This window comes from Pimephales promelas, chromosome 13 (genome assembly GCF_988280905.1).
Source record: "Pimephales promelas chromosome 13, fPimPro1.hap1.1, whole genome shotgun sequence".
NCBI lineage: Eukaryota > Metazoa > Chordata > Actinopteri > Cypriniformes > Leuciscidae > Pimephales > Pimephales promelas.
This window is the reverse complement of record NC_142781.1, coordinates 25,364,121-25,391,534: the sequence shown is the minus strand read 5'-3', so window position 1 is coordinate 25,391,534 and position 27,414 is coordinate 25,364,121. Positions and strand designations below refer to the sequence as shown.

The 27,414-nt window shown below is 36.1% G+C and overlaps 1 protein-coding gene across 3 annotated transcripts; it reads left to right on the top strand.

The window, feature by feature from the left end:
* The first annotated feature begins 245 nt into the window (after positions 1-245).
* rock2b (rho-associated, coiled-coil containing protein kinase 2b) lies at positions 246-27,414 on the top strand. Of its 3 annotated transcripts, XM_089118715.1 has the most exons (33): positions 246-996; positions 4,514-4,595; positions 5,331-5,431; positions 5,846-5,983; positions 6,680-6,940; positions 7,995-8,139; positions 8,240-8,378; positions 9,450-9,541; positions 11,790-11,952; positions 12,895-12,979; positions 13,290-13,378; positions 13,711-13,759; positions 13,873-14,008; positions 14,419-14,510; positions 15,688-15,934; positions 16,960-17,066; positions 17,178-17,337; positions 17,712-17,872; positions 18,135-18,319; positions 19,024-19,093; positions 19,214-19,317; positions 19,448-19,634; positions 19,725-19,818; positions 19,905-19,999; positions 20,152-20,334; positions 20,451-20,622; positions 21,582-21,782; positions 22,360-22,427; positions 22,511-22,599; positions 23,775-23,853; positions 23,948-24,212; positions 24,859-25,135; positions 26,211-26,670. In XM_089118715.1, the coding sequence occupies exons 1-33, from the start codon at positions 898-900 to the stop codon at positions 26,287-26,289; spliced, it is 4,494 nt and encodes a 1,497-aa protein (XP_088974841.1). In that variant the 5' UTR covers positions 246-897; the 3' UTR covers positions 26,290-26,670. The 3 variants fall into 3 exon arrangements, with proteins under 3 accessions (XP_088974841.1, XP_088974839.1, XP_088974840.1); XM_089118713.1 differs by lacking the exons at positions 21,582-21,782; positions 26,211-26,670 and adding an exon at positions 26,677-27,414 and having other exon boundaries at positions 250-996; XM_089118714.1 differs by lacking the exons at positions 21,582-21,782; positions 26,211-26,670 and having other exon boundaries at positions 250-996; positions 24,859-25,139.

Genomic DNA, 27,414 nt, shown 5'->3' with positions numbered 1-27,414 from the left:
ATGGTTAACAATATGCCTCTAAAAACGAATTAGATATGGTAAATAAGTTCCCTTAATATAATAGTTAACAAAGAGGATGATTTGGAAAAAAAATATGTTTACATGAAAAAAAAATATATATATATATATATATACATTTAAATAGCCCATGATGGATCATAGCTATTTGTTTGACATCAGGCAACACAGAATTTCAGAGCTGAATTGCACCACTATAGCCTACATTTACGAAACGCACATGGAAGGAGTCTCTACCTATTATAAATTCACTCTTACGCATGTCGTCAAAAATACATGTAACCGTCTAAATATATCTAGTGTAGTATATCGTGTGGGTCGTATTTAGGGAGTGACGTTTGGCTGGTAAAAGCGATGGCTGAGATAAGATCCAAAGAATTCCAGTGGCCGCAGGGGAGGGACACGAGCTGCAACAAAGAAACACGCCATTCAGTTTTACGTAGGTTACATGTTCTCTGTTTAATTTTCTAATAATAATAATAAAGTGTCAGCAATATCAAGCGTGTGATTTTCAACCATAAACTAAAAAACACGGACCGTAGGCTACACACGGAAGGGTTTTCCCCCCTGCACCGGAGCGGGAGAAACACTTTGCTTCCTGAACGCGTGGGTCTAACGTTAACCTTTGATTTCATATGCTGGCAGTAGCACGCGGACCGCCACTGTCATTTAGGACACTAGGAAAGGACACACGACAACTGTATTCAGTTTAATTATGCAATGTATGAAGTCTTTGGCTAAAGAACTCATTCACCCAGAACCGGTGAGCTTTCATAAAGCGTCGCGTTGAGGTACGGCAGGTACTGACAAGTTTGATTCGGACGATTGAAGTCCGCAATCTGATGTCTACCGGGACCTTCATTACACCGAATTGCCGCAATGTCGACCGGAGCAGGAATGAGACTAGAAACTCGGGTGAGAAAACTGGAGACAATCATCAAGGACCAACGATCAGCGTTGAATTTGGAGAGTTTGCTGGTAAGGTTATAGAATAATGGGATGCTATACAAAATAAATGTTTTTTTTTTTTTTTTTTTTTTTCACATTGTAACTAACACCATCTACATAGGACATGGGATGTTTTGTTGTTCTGTTCTGACTGGAAGTAACATGACATTGCGTTTACAAACTGTAATATTAATCTTAATTTGGTCATATTTTGATTCTACAAACACATTTTGATTGCTACACATTTTGATATATATATATATATATATATATATATATATATATATATGCCTATATATAAATCTAGATAAGGTGCTTACATGAGCCAAATGTCAGATACTGTTATATATATTATTCTAAATAGGGTGTTTACATGATGTTTACATGATATATATATAATGAGACTGCTTTCATTGGATCATGTAAACACCTTATTTATAAATTATTCACAAGCCCAGATGTCAATTCAGGTTGTTGAAATCACTTCCTGGGTTCCCCCTCAGTTAAATAATTAATATTAATTATTAATTAATTCTGGTAAATACAGTAAAAAAGAAGAAAAAAACTTTTGCAGTGAGAAAGAAAGTTTTTTTTATAACAATTTTACAAACATTATAAGAAACATCTTGGCTTACATTATTCTCATGACATTTTTGTCAATAAAAATGGGTCGATTCATTTAAATTCAAAATGACTAAAATGTACAGTAATAGCAAGAGCTGGTATCTCCAGTATTTCCAGAATGCAATTGGACGTTCGTTCAGAATATAATGATTTCATGTGTAGGCCTACATGAATGTTTAAAAGAGCTGTGGAGCAGAATCTTAATTTTAGAATAAAGACTTTACCAGAATACCAAGCTTAATTAGTGCACATGTAAATCAATAGAGATATCTTAATCATGTGATTCTGCTGTCACAAAAAAAGAGGGGGTACCAGATGGTTGAAATAAGATCTATATGTAAAACAGATGAATACAACAACATGGAAACACCAAATATTACATTTTTGCTATTTAAATTACATATATGGGCTACATTGGCAATTGCAAATAATGTTTATAAAAGTTTACTTGTATTTTGTTAATTATTTCAAAATATTACAAAACAAGGTTAATATTCTATATTCTTTAATATACCACCCAACAAGATATTGAAGAGACCGGAAATCCATTCATACACGTATAGGTTGTACAACACACAAAAAAGTGCACTACATGTTGGGGGTGTAAACAAATGACTGGATGTTTGTCCCAGAGGATTGTGGTAATGTTCCTGTGTCTTATCTCTGATCAGTATGTTATCAACACACCCACAGTAATGTTGCTGTCTTTTAATGATAATATTTTCTCCAAAATACAGCAGCTAAAGTATCAGGCTTCACTTGTTTTAAATTATACACACATATTATCATTAGAGAGCTGGAAGAAACTTTACGAAGTGTGAAGACACCATGCATGTGAAATGTGAGGACTTGCCGAGCAAGCTTTACAGGGTGAGAATGACTAGAATGTGTGCTCCTATTGTCAATTCCCAGCAAAGAGTGCATTCTCTCACCTTACTACACAGCATTCTCCTCTGCGGAAGAAAACCCTCATTCCAGACAAGCACTGCATTTTTGAGCAAGACTGAAAGTTGGCACGCCCTGCTTTCACTGGATGATTCTTTACAGTGCAGAACTTTCGAAATCTTACAGTGCATTTATTACAAGGAAGCTGTCTTAATAAGCCCCCTGTTATTGGACACTTCATCTCCCTGAAGCACATTTGTTCAATGCCATCAGTACCTGAAACCTTTTATTGACTAATGCTGCATCCACACCACTAGGTGTCAGTATGAGTTCAAGACAACTTGCTGTATCAGCCAGTGTGAGTGCAAACTAATTAATGAAAATAAACTTGGTGCACACACACTCATACATGTATACATATTTATACACACACAAACCCTTTTAAATCTCTGGTTAGGTAGCGTTCTATGCTTAACCTTTTTTTTTTTATTAATGGAAAATGATAGCTATCTTTGAACAAGCACTGGAGGTCTTGGGTGATTAGGTGTATTTTTGGTGTGTGTGTGTGTGCGGGCACATCATACTCTGGCTATGGGAGGCCCAGGGAAAGACCTAACTAAATCCCAGCTGCTTCGTTCTTCAGCACGTTTACTTAAATACATTCACTCACCACCTCATCTGCTTATTATATCCTATCTTCCATCCCATGCCCTTCCAAGTCATGGTTGTCCGACAAAGCAGCTCCATTTTAGCTTATGATATCAACATCACAAACTCATTCTGACGCTGAAGTCATTTAACACTGTGTTCTAGTTTCATTGTAATATTTGTGATGCAACTGAACTATTTTTTTATAATGATTAATGATAAATTGGATACAGACTCATTGTCCTGCTGTGCTGCTACCAGGGGAAATGTCATACAGGAAGCTGAGGTCACATCCTTCAATTGAGGAGAGAGATAGCTGGTTCCAGCTTCCTTTGAGTGTGTTTGCACTTTTGAACACTGTATTGTGGACTGACTCTTGGTAAAGGGAAAACAGGATTCTGTCATTGTTAATTGTGCATGCATGTGTGTGTTTTTGGGTTTGTTTGTTTGTGTGCTGATTTTTGTCACGGAAGCAGTATTCATGTAATAAATGATTAATCTAATAATGTCTTCAAGGTATATAATGTACTCTACCATTCAAAGGTTTGGGGTTGGTACGATTTTAATAATAATTATTGAATAATTAATAAATAATTAATATAAATATTTAATGAAATGAAATAATATTAATAAATGTCTTTACTCTCAGTTTTGATCAATTTAATGTATCCTAGCTACATAAAAGTGTTAATTTCTTTCAAAAAATTAAGTCTTACTGGCTCCAGATTTGAAAGTATGTACATGGTGAATGAATGTAAGATGCAGTGAAATAACGCAGGTCCGTCGACTGGACTGAAACTCTCTCACATTAGCCCTGTACGATTGAACTGTTCTTTCTGTTGAGCCTTGGATTGTCTGTTTTTCTTTTAGCTGCAGCAATACACCATACAATGGTATTGTAATAACAATATTAACCTTTTATGTTGGGCCAACTTGTTTATGATGTTGGCTCGAGCAAATGGAAGTGTTTGAGTGGGGAATGTTTGGGGGATGTTGGTTTGTGTGTCTTTGTATTTTTAGCTCTGCTGTGTCATTTTGTGTGTTTGGAGGGGTATGTAAGGTCATTTCATATATCATTCAGTATATCATTCACATCATTCATTTATAAGAATAGAGTTACTTAATTCTAATTGTAAAGGTGGCTATACAGGCCTAACATTTTGGGATTTCTATCCAAAGTTAAATGACACAACAGTACTGTCTGTCAAAGTGAGCTTAGTTCAGGGATCAAAGGAGAGTAATGAACTCCCTCTGAGTCTGAAGAGTGTATTTTTAGCTCTGTGAATAAAGAGGAAAGCCCAACAGAAATTGGTGTGTATTTTGAGTTGCATAGTTCTTATTTATCTTAAGTGTTTTTTTGTTTTATTCTCTTTCCTCTTGTCTTCTGCAGGATTCAGTAACTGCCCTGGCCCTTGATCTGAACCATCCTGCGCTGAGAAAGAACAAAAACATAGATGCCTTCTTAAACAGATGTAAGTCTCTTTAATTATTCATTTATATATATATATATATATATATATATACAGTATATATATATATACAGTGTATATATATATATATATATATATATATATAAATTCTGGCATATTTTGTATAGATCAGCCTGTGTATCTGTGTGTATCTATATTGATATAACAAATAGCAATACATGGATAGATCAATACATATCCAAACGCTACTGACAGTCTTGTTAACATGTAATTTTCTTTTATTTGTATTTAGTTGTTTAGAGTAAATATGGTATAAAATTAGTTATTTAATTGTTTTTAGGTCAATATGCATTGCTTTATATATTTATAAACACGCATTTATATGTACTTTTCGATTTAAAATAGCATATATTAGTATGTATATTATGTATGTATTATGAACTTTTATCAGCCTTCAGCCACTCTGCTTTCTACCATTAAAAAAAATCTATTAAATTAACTAGTCAAGCAGAATCAGACACTATAATTTTATCAAGGGACATCATTTGACCCCTAGAAATTAGTTTGAGAGAAATCGTTTTCTTAAAAGTATTGTTTGCTTAAAAGTAAATCATAAAATCATATTATGATGTGATAAAACTATCAGGAATATATTTCTAATTTAAAATATTTTAATTAAATAATTGGGGAATTATTATTTAATCAGACCCTGGTATAATGTTTTTTATAATGAAATGATAAACATCATTCATATAATATGTGTTTTCTAATATCTAGATGAAAAGGCTGTGTGCTGCCTTAGGGAACTACAGGTGAAGCTGGATGATTTTGAAAGAGTCAAACTGATCGGCCGTGGAGCGTTTGGCGCAGTGCAGCTGGTTAGTGAGTGTGTTTCAGAAAGTTGTGTGGGTGTGTGTTTACATGAGTGTCTGCCCCTGTTATCTGCTGTTTGTTTTCAGGCATAGCCTTGTCTGTCTGTGTGTAAGTTAATGCCTGTTAGGCTTGTACGCACATGCTCTGCCTGATCCTACTTACCTACAACAACACAGAGCATGTATGCTTTTGTGTCCTTGGCATAGGCACAAAATATTTTATTCTTTTAGGAAGCTGATAGTCAGACTTTTTAAATATTTATCAACGATAGAGATTATCAACGATGTTCAGTTACACATCACAGTGAAATACATAAAAAAAAACTTTTAGAAATATGTTAAACAGCATATTGCTGAATGCACGTTGCCTCAAGGGTTAATATAAATGTTTATGTTGATAATGAACATATGTGCCTGTAGGTACGACACAAGGCTTCTCAAAAAGTGTATGCCATGAAGCAGCTCAGCAAGTTTGAGATGGTCAAGCGCTCTGACTCTGCCTTCTTCTGGGAGGAGCGTGACATCATGGCATTCTCCAAGAGTCCTTGGATAGTTCAGGTGGGATTCAAATGTTTTGTATTGTGTAATTGTTGATGGTTAGTTAGGTTGTTTAATATCTTTATCTGATAACCCAACAAACTGAAAAACGATAGTGCATACCATGAGTGCAAATAAGAACACTAAAATATTAAAGTAAATAACTACCTCTAGGGATGTCAAAATTACCAGCATTTCACTAAGTTCATAATAAACTGCAAAAATGTAAAGCAAGACTTGGTGCTATCTGACTGACAGGTGGCTGTTTTTGAATGCTTGCCCCTCAGAGGATGCATATGCTGTTTATGTTGTAGTCCTATAAAGACGGTCAGTGATATCCTAATATAATAGGCAAGAAAAACGTTAGAACGTAAGAAACTAAGAAAGATAAATTTAAAATCTGTTCATTAGACCTTGAAACCTTACAGAATAGCTGCTGTTATGTTGATATGCTGGTGATATTAATAAACAAAATGTGTTTTTTGTCCCTCTACATGTCCCTCTTTTTATTTAATTTTATATTTATAATATTTATTTTATCATGTATATATTTAATTATTTATTTAAATTTAGTTATTATATTATTATTAACAAAATTATTATTAAATAAAGGACTGTGTTCATAGCTTATTAGTGGCTATTTAATTTCGCTGTTGTGTATATTTAACAATTGGTATTATGACACCTCTGTTCACCTCACTCTTTCTGTCCACATAGCTGTGCTGTGCTTTCCAAGATGAGAAGTACCTCTATTTGGTGATGGAGTTCATGCCCGGTGGAGACCTGGTGACTCTGACCAGTAACTATGACATCCCAGAGGAGTGGGCTCGGTTCTACACGGCAGAAGTGGTGCTGGCACTAGACGCTATTCATTCTCTGGGCTTTATCCACAGAGACATTAAACCAGACAACATGCTGCTGGACCGTAACGGACACCTTAAACTCGCTGACTTCGGAACATGCATGAAGATGGATTCGGTGTGTCCTGGCTTATGATAAGTGTATCTGATGTGTGTTTATGTAATTGATTGTGCAGGAGAGAGAAAAAGAGGGTCTACGTTTCAAAAGTGTGCAGGATTGTATTGTGCATTGACAATTTTAAGACAAAGCTGTTCAGGAAACCTGTTTAAAACGATTTTGCATTTACTCTGCAGAAATCCCCCATGCTCTTAGAATTATGCCATCTTGTGGAGAGATCATATAGTGCAGCCTGAATTATGATAACATTGTCATTAGATTAGCAGTGCTGGGGAGTAACTATTTATATGTAATCTTTTGTTATCAGATTCCGAAATTAAATGCTTGTAATTAGATCATACTAATAATCAGTCTACAGTTACTATTTTATTGATTACATGATTCATTAATCTCAAAATTGTAGCATAGCAAAACCTTTTTCTAATTTATTGATTCTCCATTATTCTTTTTCATCTTTCTAAAAAGCCCATTGCATACATATGTTTGGAAAGTTGTCACTTTTAGGGAATTGCACACACATACCAGTCACTAGTTGTGTGGCTATTATTACATGGTAATTTGAGACACCACAGCATTTGACTACTGGATTTTCAGATAATATGAAAAACTTCTTTGGCATTTTCTCAACTTTGCAACACTGCATATCTAACCAACTTCTGCCAAACACATTTTAATTATTGTTTGAATTATAAAATAAGTAGTTTGGGAATCTTTGGAGTAATATTTAATGCACTCATTGTTGATTACAAAAGTGTAATATTTCCTTTCTGTATTTTTATATTAATTTGATACAATATATCACATTCAAATCGATGTGAAAAACAACTTTTGTCAAAAGTAATCCAAAAGTAGGCATATTATATTACCTAAAAGGTGTAATGTAATCAATTCTGTATTTTGTATTTAGTAACAGAATACAATTTGTTAGCAATCTTCCCAGCACTGTTTATAATGTGGTTTTAAAGCGGAAATGTATATACATTTTATAATGTTAAAATACTTAACCAATCTGTGTAATGTAATTTATTATATATGTATCTGTATATGTGTTTAGACTGGTATGGTCCGCTGTGACACTGCTGTCGGGACTCCTGATTACATTTCACCAGAGGTTTTGATGTCACAAGGAGGGACGGGTTACTATGGCCGCGAGTGTGACTGGTGGTCTGTTGGCGTTTTCATTTATGAGCTGCTAGTGGGTGAGTTGCATCAACTTCATCTATATCTTCCTGTCTCCTGTAATCTCATCTCACTATTCCTACCATCCTACATATTCATTTTTTCTGTTGATTTGGGCAGGTGACACACCGTTTTATGCTGAGTCCCTAGTGGGAACCTATGGAAAGATCATGGATCATAAAAACCACTTAACTTTCCCAGATGATATGGAATTGTCAAAGGAAGCCAAGGACCTCATCTGTGCCTTTCTGACTGACAGGTGAGACATCTTTATTAAACATCCCTTGTTATCTTTAGCTTTAAAGGGGCACTTGGCAACTCTAGTTTTATCTTCGCTGATTTCCACTTTTGTTGTGGCATGTGTTCTCATCAGCGCCCCCTACAGCTGTGTGGCGTAGCTATATTTCAGAACACTGTCATAAAGAAACTCACTTGCGGCGCCTTTCTACCGCTGCTCATGTACATGCTCAATTGCCATAAAGCAGTTCGTGTTTCTTGCTCGTTCTCGCTCGTTCTCGCTTCTCACGAGACTTCTATTTCCAACTTACCGGGACGTTAGTCCTCATGTTGCAAGGATGGTTTTCCGCCTGGGGACGCTGGGGGGAGCGGGGAAAGTCACCATGCTCTCCAGAATAGTTTATCCATTCAAAATGATTTCTAAACGGTTTTATTACGTTGAAATAGTTGCCAAGTGCCCCTTTAATGTCAAAATAAGCATGGAAAAATATAAATTCACTTTTTGGTGTTTGTATAGTTTGGTGTTTGTATCTTTTATATATAAAATAAAATCAACTCAAGTCTTTTTTTTAAAGATGATATAACGGTCTACCTCTTCATTATGTGCATTTAAGAGCCAGTCACTGGTAAAACATCAGTCTTCATCTTAATACCTGGTCACTCTTTCAGCCTGACAACTTCAAACTGTTTTCCTATAACTCCATTTTTCCTTTCCCTTTCTCGCACATTTGAGCATTCCTGATCAAATATCCAGAGAGGGGCTTTATGATTTCTTCTCCTTGTGTTCACGTAAAGCACAACACACACCCCTCCCTTTGCATTCTGGTCTGCAGGAATGTCCCACATGTGGCAGTCCAAACTGCTGCACCCCTTTGAATCCAGATGCAAGGAAAGGGAGTGGAATGACTGTTCCTTATTTTTGGATGTTGCAGTTTGTGTTGCTTTCGTTCCTCATCTCATCTATGCTCTGCCATTTCCCATCAGCCGGTCGCTTTTGGATATTTCCAGTCTCTCTTACACATCACTTAGCGGATTAGTGATTGTGGTTGTGGTTTTCTGTTTGGTTTGCTGACCAGTGTTTCGATATGTTCAGGGAGGTGAGGCTTGGCCGGACTGGAGTGGATGAAATAAAATGTCACCCCTTCTTCAAGAACGATCAGTGGACCTTCGACACCATACGAGACAGTAAGCCTCTGAGTGTGAGTGTGGCTGATCTGTGATTATAACTTAAGTTACATTTATTCGTTAAAATTACAACTAATCTCTATTTATGACTGAGTCAGTATTATTTACTGACTATAACAGTATGCATGTGCTGGTTGATAAAAATCAAAGAAATCTAGAATATACTCAAGTCTTGGATTGGTTATTTCATTTGTGATTGAGGAGTTTTGAACTGACTTAATCATACAGTATCTGTTCAAATTGTAGATGTGTGATTTTGAGAGATTTTTTTCCCACACACATGCAAACATTCACCTCACACCCTCATGTTATGCATCTGGTGAAAAGGAAAGTAATTTCAGTCATGCATACTAATGTTAAGTTATTTGAAAAAAAAATATTTCTAATTACTTCTTCAACAATGTAATTGGATTACTCTACTAATTACTAAAGCCCACATTGCATTCATTATTCTTGAACTGACCAAAGTATTTAAAGGGAGAAAGCTACATTAACAACATACATTTTAACATTAGATGTTACATTTTTAAATCCACTATTTTTTATATATAGAATTGTTCTGTAGTCTCAGTATTTACAATTACATCAAAAGTAACAGTAAGAGAGTAATCCTTTTTTCAAAGGAAAACTAATTCAATTACAGTAATTAATTACTTAGTAATGCATTACATGTTGTAACGTTTGCTCCTGTCGGGGGGCGGGGCATGGTGCTCGTATTGGGTTAGTTTTAGTAAGGGTGGAACCCAGCATGTGGCCCGTACGCAGTTACTAATGAGAGAAGAGCCTCAAAACCACTGAGTTAAACTGGTTTTTTTCCTCTTCTCTCTGTCCCTTTCTCCTGTGATGCCCAAACGCACACATTTCTTTTCTATCTAGCTTACTCTCTGCCTACACAGTAGTCTGTTATTAATGCAAGGAGCATTCTGGGAATCCGAGCAACTGTATCCCTACATTATCTGCATGGTGCGGTATTGCCATATGGCAACATATACTTTTCTTGCTTTTCAGAATAAAATACAACAAATTGTGTTGTTGGAAAGAAACCAATTATATTTTCACTCCTGTCAAAGAAGGCACATTCTGACATGCTTTTTTAAAAGAGTAGTTCACTTAAAAAAAACTTTTGCTGATAATTTTCTCACCCGTGTCATCCAAGATGTCCATGTCTTTCTTTCTTCTGTCGAAAAGAAATGAAGGTTTTTGATGAAAACATTCCAGGATTTTTCTCCTTATAATGCACTTTAATGGGAACCAAACGGTTCAAGGTCCAAAAGACAGTTTCAGTGCCTTGCTCTGTTCTATGATGCGTTCTATTCATGACTCCTGTTCGAACTCGTTCATCAAAATGAACGAATCTTTTTCTGAGTCAATTCGTTCATTTCATTTGTTGAATGAACCAAATGACACAAAAAAAGATTTGTTCATTTTGATAAACGAGTTTAAACAGGAGAGTCACGAACGTGCATCACAGAACAGAGCAAGACGACCATTTGAGCTTATAAAATTGTAACTTTTTTTTATCAGCAATCGTTTCGCTTGATAAGACCCTTATTCATCGTCTGGAATCGTTTAAAGCCCTATGAACAGCTTGCAGTTTGCACTAAAACCGTCTTTTGGACCTTGAACCGTTTGGTTCCCATTGTAGTCCATTATATGGAGAAAAATCCTGGAATGTTTTCATCAAAAACCTTAATTTCTTTTCGACTGAAGAAAGAAAGACATGGACATCTTGGATGACATGGGGGTGAGTAAATTTTCAGCAAAAGTCTTTTTAAAAATGAACTACTCCTTTAATCTTCTTCTTATCTTGTATATTGAGAAAATATGAGTGTTTCGATTGCGGTACTGAGAAAGGCTACTCTGGCTGTACTACAATGGAATTACAGTAATTCATTCAGCCTCATCCCCATTAGATGTTTGGCACATGTTCTCTCAGCGTGCTCAGTGTGTTCGCTCCAGAACCAGGGAGTGTTTTGGATGTGTAAGTGAGCGTGAGTGTGTGTATGCACAGTAGGTAGAGAGTAAGCACCGGCCAGCTTGGCAAATCATAAGTGCCACTCCTCCCTTCAGTACAGTGTCTGCTTTGTGTGCTATACACACTGAGCCTTTCACTGTGAGACTCACTCACTCGCTCACACACACATACACTCAAACTCAAACAGGAGACATTATTTTTGCTCAAATCTTTTACAATATTCCCTCACACACTCCAAACCCCCCTCCCTCCATGTTTCTCTCTGTCTCTCAGCCATGGCTCCAGTGGTGCCGGAGCTGAGGAGCGATATTGACACCAGTAACTTTGATGATGATATAAAGGATGATCCTGGAGGAACCGAGACCTTCCCCCCTCCCCGTGCCTTTGCAGGAAATCAGCTACCTTTTGTGGGCTTCACTTATTTCAGGGAGGACCAGTAAGTGTGAAAATGTGTGCATTTTGTGTTTGTTTGTGACAAGATGGATTCTAAAATAAAAAAAAAGATATTACATAATTTGTTTGTTGCATACTATAGTCATGTAAAATAACCAATGCTTGTGGAAAAGGATTCAGAGTCCCAAAAGGGTTCCCACTCTTTTTGGCCAGTGAATTTCCATGACTTTTCCTGCTATTTCTGATTACTGGATAAAGATTTTAGAGATTTGCTCTTACAAGGAACAGTTTCTAGCCTGTGAATTATTTTTGAGCTGAGCATAATTTTTTTCTCAGTTCTGATTATGGCAGGCTTGGATTGGATGTAATTGTTTTTAAAAGACTGTCCGTGACACTGAAAAAATGTTTTCCATTTAAAAAAATGAACAAATACTGTAAAAAGTGATAAATAAATGACATAGATGGGGAAATCTGTGACAGAAAAAAATTAAATCCCACATTTTGAACACTGTAGCGCTGTTTGAGTTTTACACAGGTATCTTGTTCTCGCTCACTCTCAGATGAACACTAAAAAGCTGTAAAACGAGCTCCTGTTATGGATTGATAGAGACAGGATGTACAGTATTTTTTGCATGGTTATGGTACACGTGAATGAGTGCTACATTTGTTCCATCACAATTCCCTCCTTTTTCCTTTATCCTTTCACTGTTTCCTCCCTCTCAGTTTCTCCAGTGTGGCTGAGTGAAGCCACATGGGCCGCTGGCAGAGATGAGGAGATTGAAAAGTTGTTTTGAAAAATTTAACATTTTTCTTTCTTTAATTTCCTCCTTCTTTCTTATTCTTCTGACTTAGTCTTTTTCATCTTGTCTTGATTTATGAAACCTTAAAGTGTGTTGCTGCAGACTGTGCAGAGTAAACAAGGATGACGGTAGCTGGTGATGAGTGGAACATTTTCCATAACACTAACTCTCTCTGTCTCTTTCAGGTTGTTAACCCCAAAAAACAAGTGTTCAGATGAGGACTCAAGTGCTAATAATCTCATTGAGGATCATGGTTTAAACCATGCAGAGGTGCATATATATTTTTTAATTTTGCTGTTAAATAATAATCTTTTTATAATCTGTTCGTTTTATGTTGTGGATGAAGGGGTGCTTATAGAGCTGTGTGGCACAAAATTAGCACTTAGATTACTAAAATAGCTCATGAGACTTATTCTGCAGCAGAATTTACCACAACCATTTTGTTTGGTGCAGTAACTCAGCATAATTGGAGTGTTTCTCCACATTCTTTAGATAAGTGCTGCTTTTAATAGAATTGAAAACAACAACTTTGCATCAGATGTTTGTTGATTCTTCGAATGTGTTTTTTGCATGTCTCTAGTCCAGTGACCTGCAGAAGAAGCTGAAAAAGTTGGATGAAAAAGTCAAACATGAGATGCAAGCAAAGGAGGAACTGGAAAATAAATGCCGGTACAAATACTCGTAAACATGATGTGGAAATGTAAAATGTTGAAATTCATTTTTTTTGCATTAACAATCTGAGTGGGAATTTGAATTCTCTCTCTCTCTCGCTCTCTATATATGTGTTTGTGTGTGTGTGTGCATATATATATATATATACACACACACACATGCACAGAGTATACTATCAATCTATCTATCTATCTAATAAAACATTCATTAGTGAATAATGAATGTTTTAATTCCTCAGAGATCCAGATATCTGTTATTTGCGTCACATATGGCAAAATCAAAAACATTCTTCACTTACAACAGATGTAAACTATGTTGTATCTCAACAGGACAGCAAATCAGCGGCTGGAGAAGTTGTCCAAAGAGCTTGAAGAAGAAGTAAGACACATCTTTAAATTACATTCATCCAACAAAGGCAATTGTTTTGAAACCATTCAGAAACAAAATGCAACTTTCTACAAGTTCCTCTAACTGTTTGTTTCTTGTTGAAGGTGAATGCGAGACAAATGGCAGAAGACTCTCTGAGGGCATTGGAGAGAGAGAAGGCTTTACTGAAGCACCAGCGTTCTGAAAGTATAAGAAAGGCCGGCCAAGAGACAGACAGAAAGCGTCTTCTTGAGAATGAGGGTGAGAACGGCAGACAGAAACACACCCCATTGACCTTCAACATTAACAATGAATGCTGATTCATATGAACAGTGACTACACGGAGTATATACTAGGAGTGGGAAAAAAATCTATTCACCTATGGAATTATACTGGATCATTCTACAAAGAAATCAAGACTATTCATACTTTTTAACTGGTGCATCTTTAACTTTCGAAACCTACAACATTACTGAATATGCTGCTTCAGTTTCTCTGCCGCTTTTGCATGTTTAATATTGACGCTCATTCTTGATTCACTTAAGCACTGGTCCAAAGTTTCTACACAATTTGCTCAGTAATAACCTCTGATATTCTCCCATCTAGAAACTATTAGTTCTGCTTTGCTGATGTTATGATGCTAACATATTTGGCATTTCTCTCTCCTGCAGTGGGCAGCCTGAGAGATCAGCTAGCCGAACTGAAGAAGAAGAACCAGAACTCTCATCTCTCCGCTGAGAAGAACATTCACCTGGAGAGACAGGTTGGTCCCTCAGCAAAACTTACCAAACCTTTAACCTTAGAACAATAACTACTATTTAACAAATAGCCAGAGGAAGAAAACAGCAAAAAATGGCTATAAGAAAAATAAAATAGTAAACCTACTGAGGTTTGTGCTTGATGCTAACATAATTTGTCAGTGTTAAAATAATTTCTCCTATCCCAGATAAAATGTTGAAAAATAAACTTTTTAAAAGTAAAATAAATAAATAATAAATGTTTGAGGTTTGTTCTTAACATAAGTGAAGACAATTTTGAATGGAACAAAATACTGTTATATTCAAATGTGCTTATATTTTTATACATTTCTGAAGCCCTAATATCAGTTTAGCTTAATATAAACAAAAGTTTGGGGTCAGTAAGATATTATAGCAAAAGTGATAGTAAAGACATTTATAATGTTAAAAAATATTTCTATATTGGATTAATGTTGAACCTGCATTTAAAGGGATACTTCACTTTTTTTGGAAATAGGCTCATTTTACCACTCCCCCAAAGTTAACAATTGAGTTTCACCATTTTCAAATCCATTCAGTCGATTTTCTGATATTTAGAAGAATATCAGTAACCAGACAGTTTCTGGTCTCATTGGCTTCCATAGTATATTTTTTCCTACTATGGAAGTCAATGAGACCAGAAACTGTCTGGTTACTGATATTCTTCTAAATATCAAAAAATTAGCTGAATGGATTTGAAAACGGTAAAACCCAACTGTTTAACTCTGGGGGAGTGGTAAAATGAGCCTATTTCCAAAAAATGGAGTATCCCTTTAAGAATCCTGGTTAAAAAAATGTTTCACAGTTTCCATAAAAATATTAAGCAGAATTGTTTTTTGAGCACCAGATTAGCAATAGCATATTATAATGATTTCCGAAGGATCACGCTGAAGACTAGAGTAATGATGCTGAAAATTCAGCTTTGCCATCACCTGAATTAATGACCTGTAAAATATTTAAAAATATAAATGATCTCTTTAAATTATTTCGCAATATTACTGTTTTTAACTGATCAAATAAATTCAGCCTTGTTGAGCATGAGATTTCTTTCAAAATCCCCTAAATTTTGAACAGTTATGGAAATTAGATTTTGTTTTAAGTATATATAGATGTTCAGTATTATGGAATAAAAGGGATTGTGATAGTAAATTAATTTGTCCATAGTTGGAGGAGGTGAATGCTAAGCTTCAGGCTGAGGTGGAGGAGTCTGAGAGGCTGAAGAAGGCCCAGAGCGAGGTGTTGAGACAGTCCCAGCAGCTGGAGGTCTCTCTCAAGGAGCTCCAGGAGCGTCTGGCCCAGCTGGAGAGCGGCAGGCTGAGTCTGGAACAGGAGAAACTGAGTCTGCAAACCTCACTGGAAGAGGAGAAGCGAGAGAGAAGCCTTGGCTCAGAGACCATCAATGAACTACAGGGTGGGTGCATGTGTGTCTGTGCCGGTTTGTGTTCGTCAGACAGAAGTAGCTGTGAATCAACCAAGCTTCCTAGAAGGAGATTGCGTTACATTCGAGGGATCACACTTGTGTGCCGGTCTATGTGAGCGAGTAAAAGCTGATTTTATGTTTGAGCGTGTAGTGGTCAGCTCTTGCTGAAAGGCACACTGGGCTCTTGTCTGCTGGCCGGTGTTGTTGTGTTGGGGTGGAGCTGCTCGCAGCGAATGTAAACATCAGTAGTGTGTTATTTTAAGGTCAGAGGCAGGTAGCTGATATTATGTCGCTAGACAGGGTAAAATGGGCAAACAAGAAATATCTCTTATTTTCCATCATATTTTCAATTCTGTCTATTCAATTTAAAGGATTTGTTTCTGTAGGCTCTTTAATGTCTCGGTAGATTTTCATGTGGTTTAAATAAACAGATATTAGTTATGGAAGGTCATTTTAAAACTTTTGACCATGCCTTTATTCATTTTTGCTACTTTTCAGATACCTTTTACATTTAGATTTCATTGATTTTTACCGGCCCAGACCGAAGACTTTAATCTTAAAATATTAAAAATTCATTATAAAAATATATACAATTCACTTCTAATTTTGTGAATTAGAACACTTCAAATCACTTCTAATTTTGATCAGACATATTGATCAGAGTCATTTCTAAAAAAAAAAAAAAATTTAATTTGTTAAAGTATTCATTTATAATATATATATATATATATATTAGTATTATTTATCAAAATATTTAATTAATTGTATCCATTTTTATCCTGATAATGTTTTAAATATCATTCCCATCACCATCATTTTCACACACACAAAAAAAACTGTGATGGACATTTTTAGTTTAATAAACACTCGGGGACAAAAGTGTCCATAGTTGAAGAAAACGCCCATTTATGATATCAGGTTTAACATTAATGTTAACCTGAATTCCCGACCTTTGACTTTAACTTCGGTCTTCAGTTTTCTTTTTATATGCATTTCTATCTTTCTTTCATTCTCAGGTCATGTCTCCGGACTGGAGGACGAGTTAAAACACTTAAAGAGTTCTCTATCAAAGGCTGAAGTAGAGAAAAGACAGTTACAGGAGGATCTTACTGCCCTGGAAAAGGTGATTGTGTGTTTTAGCGAGTGATTGAATTACTTACATTTCAGCACATGATTTCTGTGTGGTTGTGTGTATTTTTATGAAACCCCATTAATGTTGTCCCTACACCCACAGGAGAAGAACAAGCAAGAGATCGATCACTCCTTTAAACTCAAAGCAGTTCAACAGACTCTGGAGCAGGAGGAGGCGGAGCATAAAGCCACTAAAGCCAGATTGGCCGACAACAACAAAGTTAACCAATCCATCGAGGAGGCCAAGTCTGAGACCCTGAAAGGTAAAATTAGACGGTATCCTCTAATTTAAAAACTCTTAAAATGTGTATATCTGTTCAGATTTTCGTTACAAATGTTAAAAATGTTGTTTAGGGGAGCCCAGTTTAGATTGAGGGAAAACAAATTCTGGTTACCTTAGTACTACTTACTTTCCTAAAGGTATTTGAGACATAATTTCAAACAAAATACAACAAAATACTCACAACAAAATACAAAATAAGGCTTGACTTGGACATTAGAAACTTTCTTGTCAAGATTTACTCGACTCTGTATAAAAAACGAAAATATACTTTCTGCATTCAGTTCTCAATGAGTAAATCTTTCTGAAGTCTGAAGTACAAGGAGTTTGGTGGTGATGTGTATGTTTTTGTGACAGTTATGGAACATAAGCTGCTGGAAGAACGATCTGCGAAGCAACAGTTGGAAAACAGACTGATGCAGCTGGAGAAGGAAAACTCAGGATTAGACTGTGATTACAAACAAGCCAAACATGAGCTTCAGGAGCTCCGCTCACTCAAAGAAAAACTCACTGAGGAGGTATACCTGTCTGTCTGTTTTTCTTGCTTGGCTGTAACTGTCTGTCTGCCTGATGATTTTAATTATATCAAACTTACTGCTCTGGAATGTTTAGTAGTGTCTTCTGTCCATATTTTCAGCACTATTTTACATAATTTTTAAATAAAAAAATGTAAATTTTTTTAAAGTATTAAACACAATTAAAACTTACATTTATGCATCACATAGTTCATGGGAAGTCCAAGATATTTGATTGAATCCAGTCTGTGTGTGTTTGTGTCAGGTGGAGGTGCTAAGTGTGCGTGTGCATCAGGAGACTCAGAGGAAAACTCTGTGTCAGAATGATCTCAAAGTGCAGAGGGAGGAGATCAGCACCCTACGCTCCTCGGAGAAACAGCTCAAACAGGAACTTAATCATCTGCTGGAGCTCAAACTCAGCCTGGAAAAACTAAATCAGGAACTGCGCAGGTGAGTGACTTATTGATCCACAGTTTCCCACTGCTGATACTCGTGTTTAGTGAGCATCTATCTATCTATCTATCTATCTATCTATCTATCTATCTATCTATCTATCTATCTATCTATCTATCTATCTATCTATCTATCTATCTATCTATCTATCTATCTATCTATCTATCTATCTATCTATCTATCTATCTATCTATCTATCTATCTATCTATCTATCTATCTATCTATCTATCTATCTATCTATCTATCTATCTATCTATCATATAGAGTTGCGTGTTAATGCACATTCACACCTATAACAATAAATATATTAGCATCTACACCATGATAACATTCTTTTTTTTTTTTTTTTTTTTGCATTTATGTCATAGTCGGGTGTTTTCTAATTGTCTGTCAGTGTTTTTATCATTCATCAGCTGGAAACAAAATCGTTATGAAAGGGATTCCAATGAGATTGTTCATCTGTGTTATCATTTTAGTTGTTGTTTGGATGTCCCTATTCTAATAGAATTAGAATGATTATTATAAATGTATAGTTATATTTATCATTATAGATATTGTTCTTTGTTTGAACAGGCCTTTAACCTAGGCCTTAAGGCCTTTTAAGGCGATACACTTATAAGCATAATTCACAGTGCATACAAATATTATTCACTGAGGATCAGCATTCTATAAAAGGTCTATTTTCTCTGTGTCCAACCAGGGAGAGAGAAGAAGCTGACACACACTTGAAAGAGCTGAAGGACCAGTTGGAGGCACAGCAGTACTTCACAGTATGTCTGCCAGCTTTATCATATTTTGCCTATGAATGTGTGGAGGAATGCAGTTGGATTGGTTTGTGTATCTGTGTGCTCATATTTGTTTTTAAATGAAACATTTTTCCTTGATTCCAGAAACTGTATAAAACTCAGATTCGGGAGCTGAAAGAGGAGAATGATGAAAAGGCTAAACTCTACAAAGATGCTCAGGAGAGACTAGAGGATCTGCTGGAAGAGAGGTGTGTGTGTGTGTGTGTATTTGGTATTAAAAAAGGATATCGAGACATATCAAAGGTTTTTTAAAGGTGAAACCATATCAATTAGAGCAACTCTCGTTCAATACAAACTGTTTTGTGTGTGTTTGTATAGGGACTCGTTAGCAACGCAGCTTGAGGCGAGCCTTACGAAGGCAGATTCTGAACAGTTGGCGCGCTCCATCGCGGAGGAGCAGTACTCAGACCTGGAGAAAGAAAAGATCATGAAGGAGCTGGAGATCAAAGATATGATCGCCCGACATCGGCAGGAACTCTGCGAAAAGGACAATACCATCAACTCTGTGAGAATACAAGAGAGTATAAGAATGGATATATGTGTGTTTTTGTGTAAACATTAATTCATTTTAATTTAATCTTCTACATAATACAAGCTGGAGGAATCAAACCGAACACTCACTGCGGATGTGGCCAACCTGGCTAGTGAGAAAGAGGAGCTCAACAATAAGTTCAAACACCTACAGCAAAGTGAGTATGTTGCAGAAGTTAATATAAAATATGAATGGATTGATGTTAATATATGTGCTTTAACATTTATAAATGTATACACACAGAGCTGGAGATTGTCAAAGAAGAAGAGAAACAGATGAAATCTTTGACACTGTCCCTAGAGAAGCAAATACAGTCTGAGAAAACCCTCAAGATTCAGGTGTGTTTTGGAGAAACATCTACCTTAAGGTTTATTGAATTTTAATCAAGTGTTTGTTACTATACATGTTACTCTATTATCATTCATATTTTAAAATAGGTGTTACTACCCATGTCTCATGTAAATTATAGCATCAGATGTCTGTATTGTAGGCTATAAACAAGCTGGCAGAGGTTATGAAGAAAACTGATGTCAGGCCACAGCACGGTAACAACAGCGACATCCGCAGGAAGGAGAAGGAGAACAGACAGCTCCAGCTGCAGCTCCGCACAGAGAAAGAAAAACTCAACACCACCATCTTAAAATACCAGAAAGAAATGAATGATATGCAGGCTGTAAGTGACATTTAAATATAAATGCAAAAGAAACGTAACCACTAGAAAACCTATTTAGTGGTCTACGTACTATACTTCAATGACAAAGCATAGAAGAAGTGTTGTTTCGTTTGCAGATGATAGCAGAGGAGTCCCAAGTCCGACTAGAGATGCAGATGGCCCTGGATAGTAAAGACAGTGATATTGAGCGTCTGCGCTGTCAGATCACTTCTCTGAGCATCCATTCTTTGGACACCACCAGCATCAGTAGCACGGGAAATGACCTGGAGGGGGAAGATGCTTATCCAGGTGAATATCCAGGTTACGTCCCATCGAGCACAGGTCTGCCTAATGTGTTTATTATCATTCATGTGCCATAATTGGTGCTATGGTGAGCTTAAGCCCCAAATGCTTTTAGTAAAGCTCTGAATAGTAATTTTTGTCATCATGTAATCCATTTAGAACCATAAAATATATTATGTTATTACAAACCAGACCATATAAATGTATAATTATAGTATTTAATGGCTCAAAAAATCGTAACAGTTTTTTTAGGAGCACCCACTGTAACTTCAAAACAAACTTAAAAACACCCGGCAAATCAATTGTGATTTATTTCTTCATCCTTTCGTTTCGGGCTATGTTCTGGGAAAGAATGGCTAGGCAGCTGCATGGACAAGAGCAGGGAGAGCAACAATAGGGTAGACCAAACAGAACCAACTTAAATGTATTGCAGAGATTTAATTAATTCAATATTTTAATGTACACCATAATTCGAGAATTTAGGAATCAGAATGCCAAATCGTGACTGGATGAGAGGAGCTGGGGATGGAGGGTAATTAGCGCACTAAAAATTTTAATTTGTTTATCTATTTATACATTCATTTATTTCATTCATTAACTTTATTTAAGCTTATTTGAATGTTTTATCAAGGCTGTTCCTATACAAATTCACTGAGGTAGAGTTAATTTATTTCATTAATTAATTTTATTTACTTGAAAACAAACTTCAAAACACCTGATGAATCTTCTTTTCATGAATTAAAATTTAATTTAATGTCTTATTAAAGTTTGTCCCCATACAAATGAACACAGGTCTGGTTTCATATCCACAAATATCCACTGAACCTACAACATAATTAATACACAACTCCTACTTGGTTTTCTTCTTTTTCCTGTTTTCCTCTTCACTCTGTTTCACTTCTAAATGTATGCATCCTATCTCATTCTTCTTTCATTCCTTCCCACTCACCTTGATGCCGGTGTAGTGCGCATTACACACTCGCACACCTCGGAGTCTATGTCCTTCATGTACCAACGGAGCTCCAAGTCAGTGTGTATTGATACCCGGCCATGCCGGATTGCTTCTGGTTTCCCCTCCGACTCAGAGGATGAGGAGTATGAGGAAGACGAGTGGAGGCAAAGGCCTGCCCTGACATATGAGAAGCCTATTGGGCAAGAGACTGCAGGTGACCCTGCATGGAAACAAATTAGCATGCATACTGCCCCCTGCTCTCGTTCACTTTATGCAGTGTGGAGTTTAAATACTAAACACAGACAGCATTTTTGGGCGTTGTGAATGTTTAAATGAGCCTCAAAACTGTCCTGTTACTACAGCTAACATTACAGCAACATATCTTGATTCTGTGAAACGGTAAACCCAATGTTACTCAGGTATGGAGCAGAAACAACACAATCTCTGCGTCCGTTTTGGAGGTCTCTCCAGCATTGGAAAGCTTTTCTAATATTGGTCTCTCAGACATCTCTTTATTACAGTCTTTAAATCTCCCTCTTGCTCCCTCTCTCTCCTCCCCCATCATAAGTGTGTTGTGGTGCTCGGTCAGATCCACTTTCAACAGCATTTCTCAGAAATCACTTACTGCACTTTTAACACTCTGGAAAGCAAAACCTTTTCATTCCAAGAGACTTCTAGTACAGGTTGTTCTTCAGAAAGATGTTTCTGAAATTGTTCTGCTTGTCATATTCAAACCTACGTGGTTTTGTAATGTAAAAAATACTCTTCTGTTGTTATTTTTTTAACCACAGATTCTAGTCTTGAGGGATGGCTCTCAGTGCTTGCCAAAAACACCAAACGGTTTGGATGGGAAAAGAAGGTAAAGGTTTAAACATACACTCTCACATCACATCAAAAAACCCCGTCTGATCATCTGTGCATGTATCTCTGTGTAAATTGCAGTATGTGGTGGTCAGCAGCAAGAAAATCTTGTTTTATGACTCAGAGCAAGAGAGAGAGCAGGCCAGCCCCTTCATGATTCTGGACATAGAGTGAGTTTGGAAAATGCTACTCGCTATCAAAAATTATCTTGGCCTAAATTTATGATTTATGTATTTAAATTGCATATAACATGTCCATTCATTTGCACTACACAGTTTACACATAAACTAAAAACTTAATGTGATGCATATTTATCAGTCGAGCAAGATAGCTGCACTCAAAAAAAGGCATATTTGGTTTATTAACAATTTGCATCTTTTTGATGATATTTAAATATATCAATATGATATACTGATATTTACATCCTATTTTCAAACTGCAATTGTTCTAATGAATCAGTGTAAAACTGTTCAAAACAATTAAATTTATTGAGTTAAAAAGCATGAACATGGTTAATATATGGCTAGCTGTGGAACAAGCAATATTCAGTTTGTAAAAATGTTTGAGATTGAAATTAATTGAATTGATTTAATGATAAATATATAAACTTGGTTGTTTTGCATTTAAATCAAGTTCAGTTTATTAGTAATATTATAGAAATCTTGCCTGTTTCATAATGTATGACTGACAAATATGCACGTTTTGTTCAACTTTTTAATGAATTTTAAGGCATAAATACAATTGGAACAAGTCAAATGCTACATAAACTAACTACACCACAGTCACATCATGACTTCAACGTCACCGCCACTAAGCTTCAGACAACTCTCTTAGTCTTTGTTTAAAAACATTTTCCCTGAAGGTTCGAGATATGATTGTTTGCAAGAGTGTGACTATACGCACAATGAGGCTATGAAAATACAATAGTGAATAGATGAGTTGTCCTGTTTGGCGTGATGATTTTTAACATCCCTGACAATCTCAGTTGTCCCTTTTAGCCACTTGTTAGCAAGACAAGTAAATGTTTTAAAATCCCCAAGAGGGTATTGGGGATGTCATATTGTAGAATAACTGTGAAAATGTGTTCTCCTCAGTCCTTATTTAAAGCATTTAACCAAAAACCCATTCAAAAATCCTATTGACTTGACATCATGTTTTGGCCTTCAAAAATACGTCTCTCATCCCTGCACGAGTTAAAACTGTGTAATTCAAATGGACGGAAATTTTATACATGATTCAGTTACATAAATTAAAATTTAGACCTAAATATTTTTGAGTACAAACATTTACTGCTCTCTTGCACACCATAAGCCTATATTTTCAATGTCTCCATTTTCCCTCTTAGCAAACTCTTCCATGTGAGACCTGTCACTCAGACAGACGTGTACCGTGCCGATCCCAGAGAAATCCCACGCATCTTCCAGGTAACATGATTCATTTGTTCTACAAGAAATGTGTTAGCATGCTTTGATATGAACCTTATTAAACCTCAGTTTTCATCTCCCGTTCTGTCTGTAGATATTATATGCTAATGAGGGAGAGAGCAAGAAAGAGGAGCTTGCTGTGGAACCCTTATTAGCAGCTGAAAGGTCGTCCTATATCCCACACAAAGGTCACGAGTTCGTGCTCACGCTTTACCACTTCCCCTCTAGCTGTGAAGCATGTTCAAGGCCTCTGTGGCATGTCTTCAAACCCCCACCAGCCCTGGAGTGCAGGCGCTGCCGAGTTAAATGCCATAAAGACCACATAGATCGCAAGGAAGAGGTCCTTGCTCCTTGCAGAGGTCAGAAGGTCACACTCACAAAGCACTGCAAATTCAAATTTATATTACTGTAATTTTTTAGACACTTTAGAATATTTAATAATTTACTCTGCTATATATATATTTAATGATTATTATTTGTAATTTTTTTATGTTATACTGTATGTGTATACACAGTATAATATATTATAACTGCATTATAGATAAAGATTATGGCTGTAAAATATTTGTATATTATTTATTCAATATTTTATTATTTTGTATATACAGTATTTACTCTGTCATTCATAAGTAAGATTTATTAGAAGAGTAGAAGTCTATTATGCTCACCAAGGCTGCATTTATTTGATCAAAAATACAGTAAAAACTGTAAAATTCATTGAAAATTTAATTGAAAGACACTACAATTGTTGTTTACTATTTTTAATATATTTTTTGTAAGTATAATTTATTCCCATGATGGCAAATGTCAGCAACATTACTCCAGTCTTCAGTGTCGCATGATCCTTCAGAAATCATTCGAATGTGCTGATTTGGTGCTTAAGAAACATTTCTTATTATTGTCAATGTTAAAAACAATTGTGCTGCTTAATAATTTTTAAACATGGACTTTTGTGTACTTTGGGATGAAACTAACCTGTTTTGTTTGGCCTTTCTTTCTCTCCAGTGAACTATGATATGTCCACTGCGAAAGAGATGCTGCTGCTGGCCAACTCCACAGAAGAGCAGCAGAAATGGGTCAACCGATTACTCAAGCGGGTCCCGCGTAAACCTATAGCCCACTCCACAAGCATAGCTATAGCCTCTCCCACCTCTGAGGCGTCACCAACTGGCCTGTCCCCCACGCCCTCTCCTCATCTGTCCTCCCATTCATCTCCCAGACTTTCACACAGAGGAGCCGTCAAAGTGCATTCCACCAGACAGCAGCCCTCAACCAAGACCAGGTGAGAACCACTTGACAGATCAACAGGTTCATTAAAAGGAGCTTGAGGCAGAGTTCTGTTACATGGAGGTAGACTATCATAAAACATACAATTCTGTTAATGTGATATAATGTAGGAGCCAAATCCCTGCCCTTTGTTAAACAACTATTTTGTCTGAAGAGGCTTTGATGTTTTGATGTACATTTCATTATGATCTCTTCCATGAACATCTGAATGCATAATTCATAACCATTTATACGAAGGCTTTTTCTATAATCTTTAAAATCTGCTTTACTGTTTCCTACTCACACTTCTTTATTAGCTTTAACTCTTATGCCCATCTTTTCAAAATGTGTATTTCAGCATTGCTAATGATGTTGCTTCTTATAATTAATCACTTATTGTATAATTCCTTATTGTTGCTTTATATATCAGTGTATGTTGACCTGGTTTAGACTTGGCTATGAAGTTGTTCTCAATTGCTTACATTATACTGCTAAACTTTTATAGCCCTGGCCCCATGATCCGTATCATTCTTCACTGACCTGTTCACATTTGACATTTCACCTTCCCTACTTGTGCATATGTGTGGACAGTAAGTACACTGCATCACTGCTTATCGACCAGGTTTTCTGTTTGCCTGTGCAGCTCTAAAACCTCGCCTTCAGGTGTGTGGCTGTCTGTACCCTTCACTAAATGTATCTGAAACAGAAAACATCTTTGCTTCAGTGTCAACACATAAAAAACACATCCACTAACGATGCAATCTCTCAGTTCTAACTGACTGAACTGTGACGTGTCTAACCCAATATCCCATTACTTTTCCATTAATAATTAAATGAATGTCATGTCATTTTTTTTGTTTTTGGGTTGGGGTTGGATATCTGCCAAATAATGCCATGGTAGAATTAGATTTTATAGAACAATAATCTGTATATGAAGGGTAGCCTCTTTCACCCCTACGTCTTTTTAGAGCTTAAAGAAAACACTTTAAAAATACTTAAACGATATACTGTACTTCCAGTTAAACATGGGTGGCTATCGTTTTTTATGTTGACTTTTGTACATGAGGCCGAATGACTCCTCTTTGTTCCAGATTGCTTGAGTTGGGCCTGAAGGACTGGGGTTGGTCTTTTGATGTTGAAATGGATGATGACGATGTATTAGACTTCTGAGGAGTTGAGTTTGTGTGGTAACCACAGTGAAGCCTTAGCATGTATTTGTGTCTGTGTGTTGTTCATGCAATTGCTTAAAAGCTGGGTTTTTTTTTTGAAGTATGGTATTAATAGTGTGTTTTGCTCCCCTTTGAGGGACTATAACTAGGGCAAGTTTTTCAATATTGCCAATGTGTTTGATGTACTTATCTGTGTGGGCATGTTCTATTAAAAACATCTTGGTTACTTTGAACAAGGTGGATTTGAAAACTGATGGTGGTGATGTCAACTGTTGCTTGTGGTTGAAAAGAAAATGGAATGAAATACTGTATGTTTGCCATATTTGATTCTTGGGATTTTTATTTATTTGTTTTTTACTCAGTGCTCTCTCCTTTCTCTTAATTTCAGCTAACACTGGTGAAGGCTGGATAGATGATGATCATTCTGGGAACTTTGAAAGCAGAGAATGTCATTGTGTTTTTTTTTTTGTTTTTTTTTTTGCAAATCGCAGGACTTCCAAGTGCCAAACTCCACAAGTACATGTGTATGAATTACTGGGTAGGTCTAATATTATTACAGCTAAAACCATAAATTCTCTAAAGGGTTTAGTTATTTTTTAAGACAATTTAAGAGTGTTTCATGTCTTTGTAGATTATACAATTCTTTAAAAAAGCATTTTAAATTTAAGAAATTATTTTTTATCTACTTCCTTACAAGGTTGTCAGTAAGTGTGTCTGTTTGCCTGTGTGTGTGTGTTTGAAACAGAATATGTACTTAAGTCCTGCATTTATATGATCATCTGAATTTATATACTCAAGTATTATATCTATTTTTTTTTTTGTTTGGAAAAATACATTTAGTGGAACAGATTATATTTTTTATCAGACATTACATCAAAGGACACTGCTTTTCAAGGTGCATTACTTATTACCATCTGCTCAAAATATATGCATTATTGAGGACATGATACAAAGATTCTATTTGTAGCACATTGTATTAAAAACTGTAACAAAAATTAGACACAACTGTATGCAAGGTGGTGGAACATGATGACCTTTGGTCCAAACATTTTCTGTATTTTTTGTCATGTTGCCACTGACAAACTGTTGAGAAATTGTTAATAAAAAAGCTTTATTTGATGGAAAA

Coding starts and splice junctions, on each gene's coding strand:
- rock2b (XM_089118715.1), top strand. CDS start 898: ATGTCGACCGGAGCAGGAATGAGACTAGAAACTCGGGTGAGAAAACTG. Junction 20,623..21,581: donor GGGGGAAGATGCTTATCCAG/GTGAATATCCAG, acceptor ATGCCGGTGTAG/TGCGCATTACACACTCGCAC. Junction 24,213..24,858: donor GGTCCTTGCTCCTTGCAGAG/GTCAGAAGGTCA, acceptor CTTTCTCTCCAG/TGAACTATGATATGTCCACT.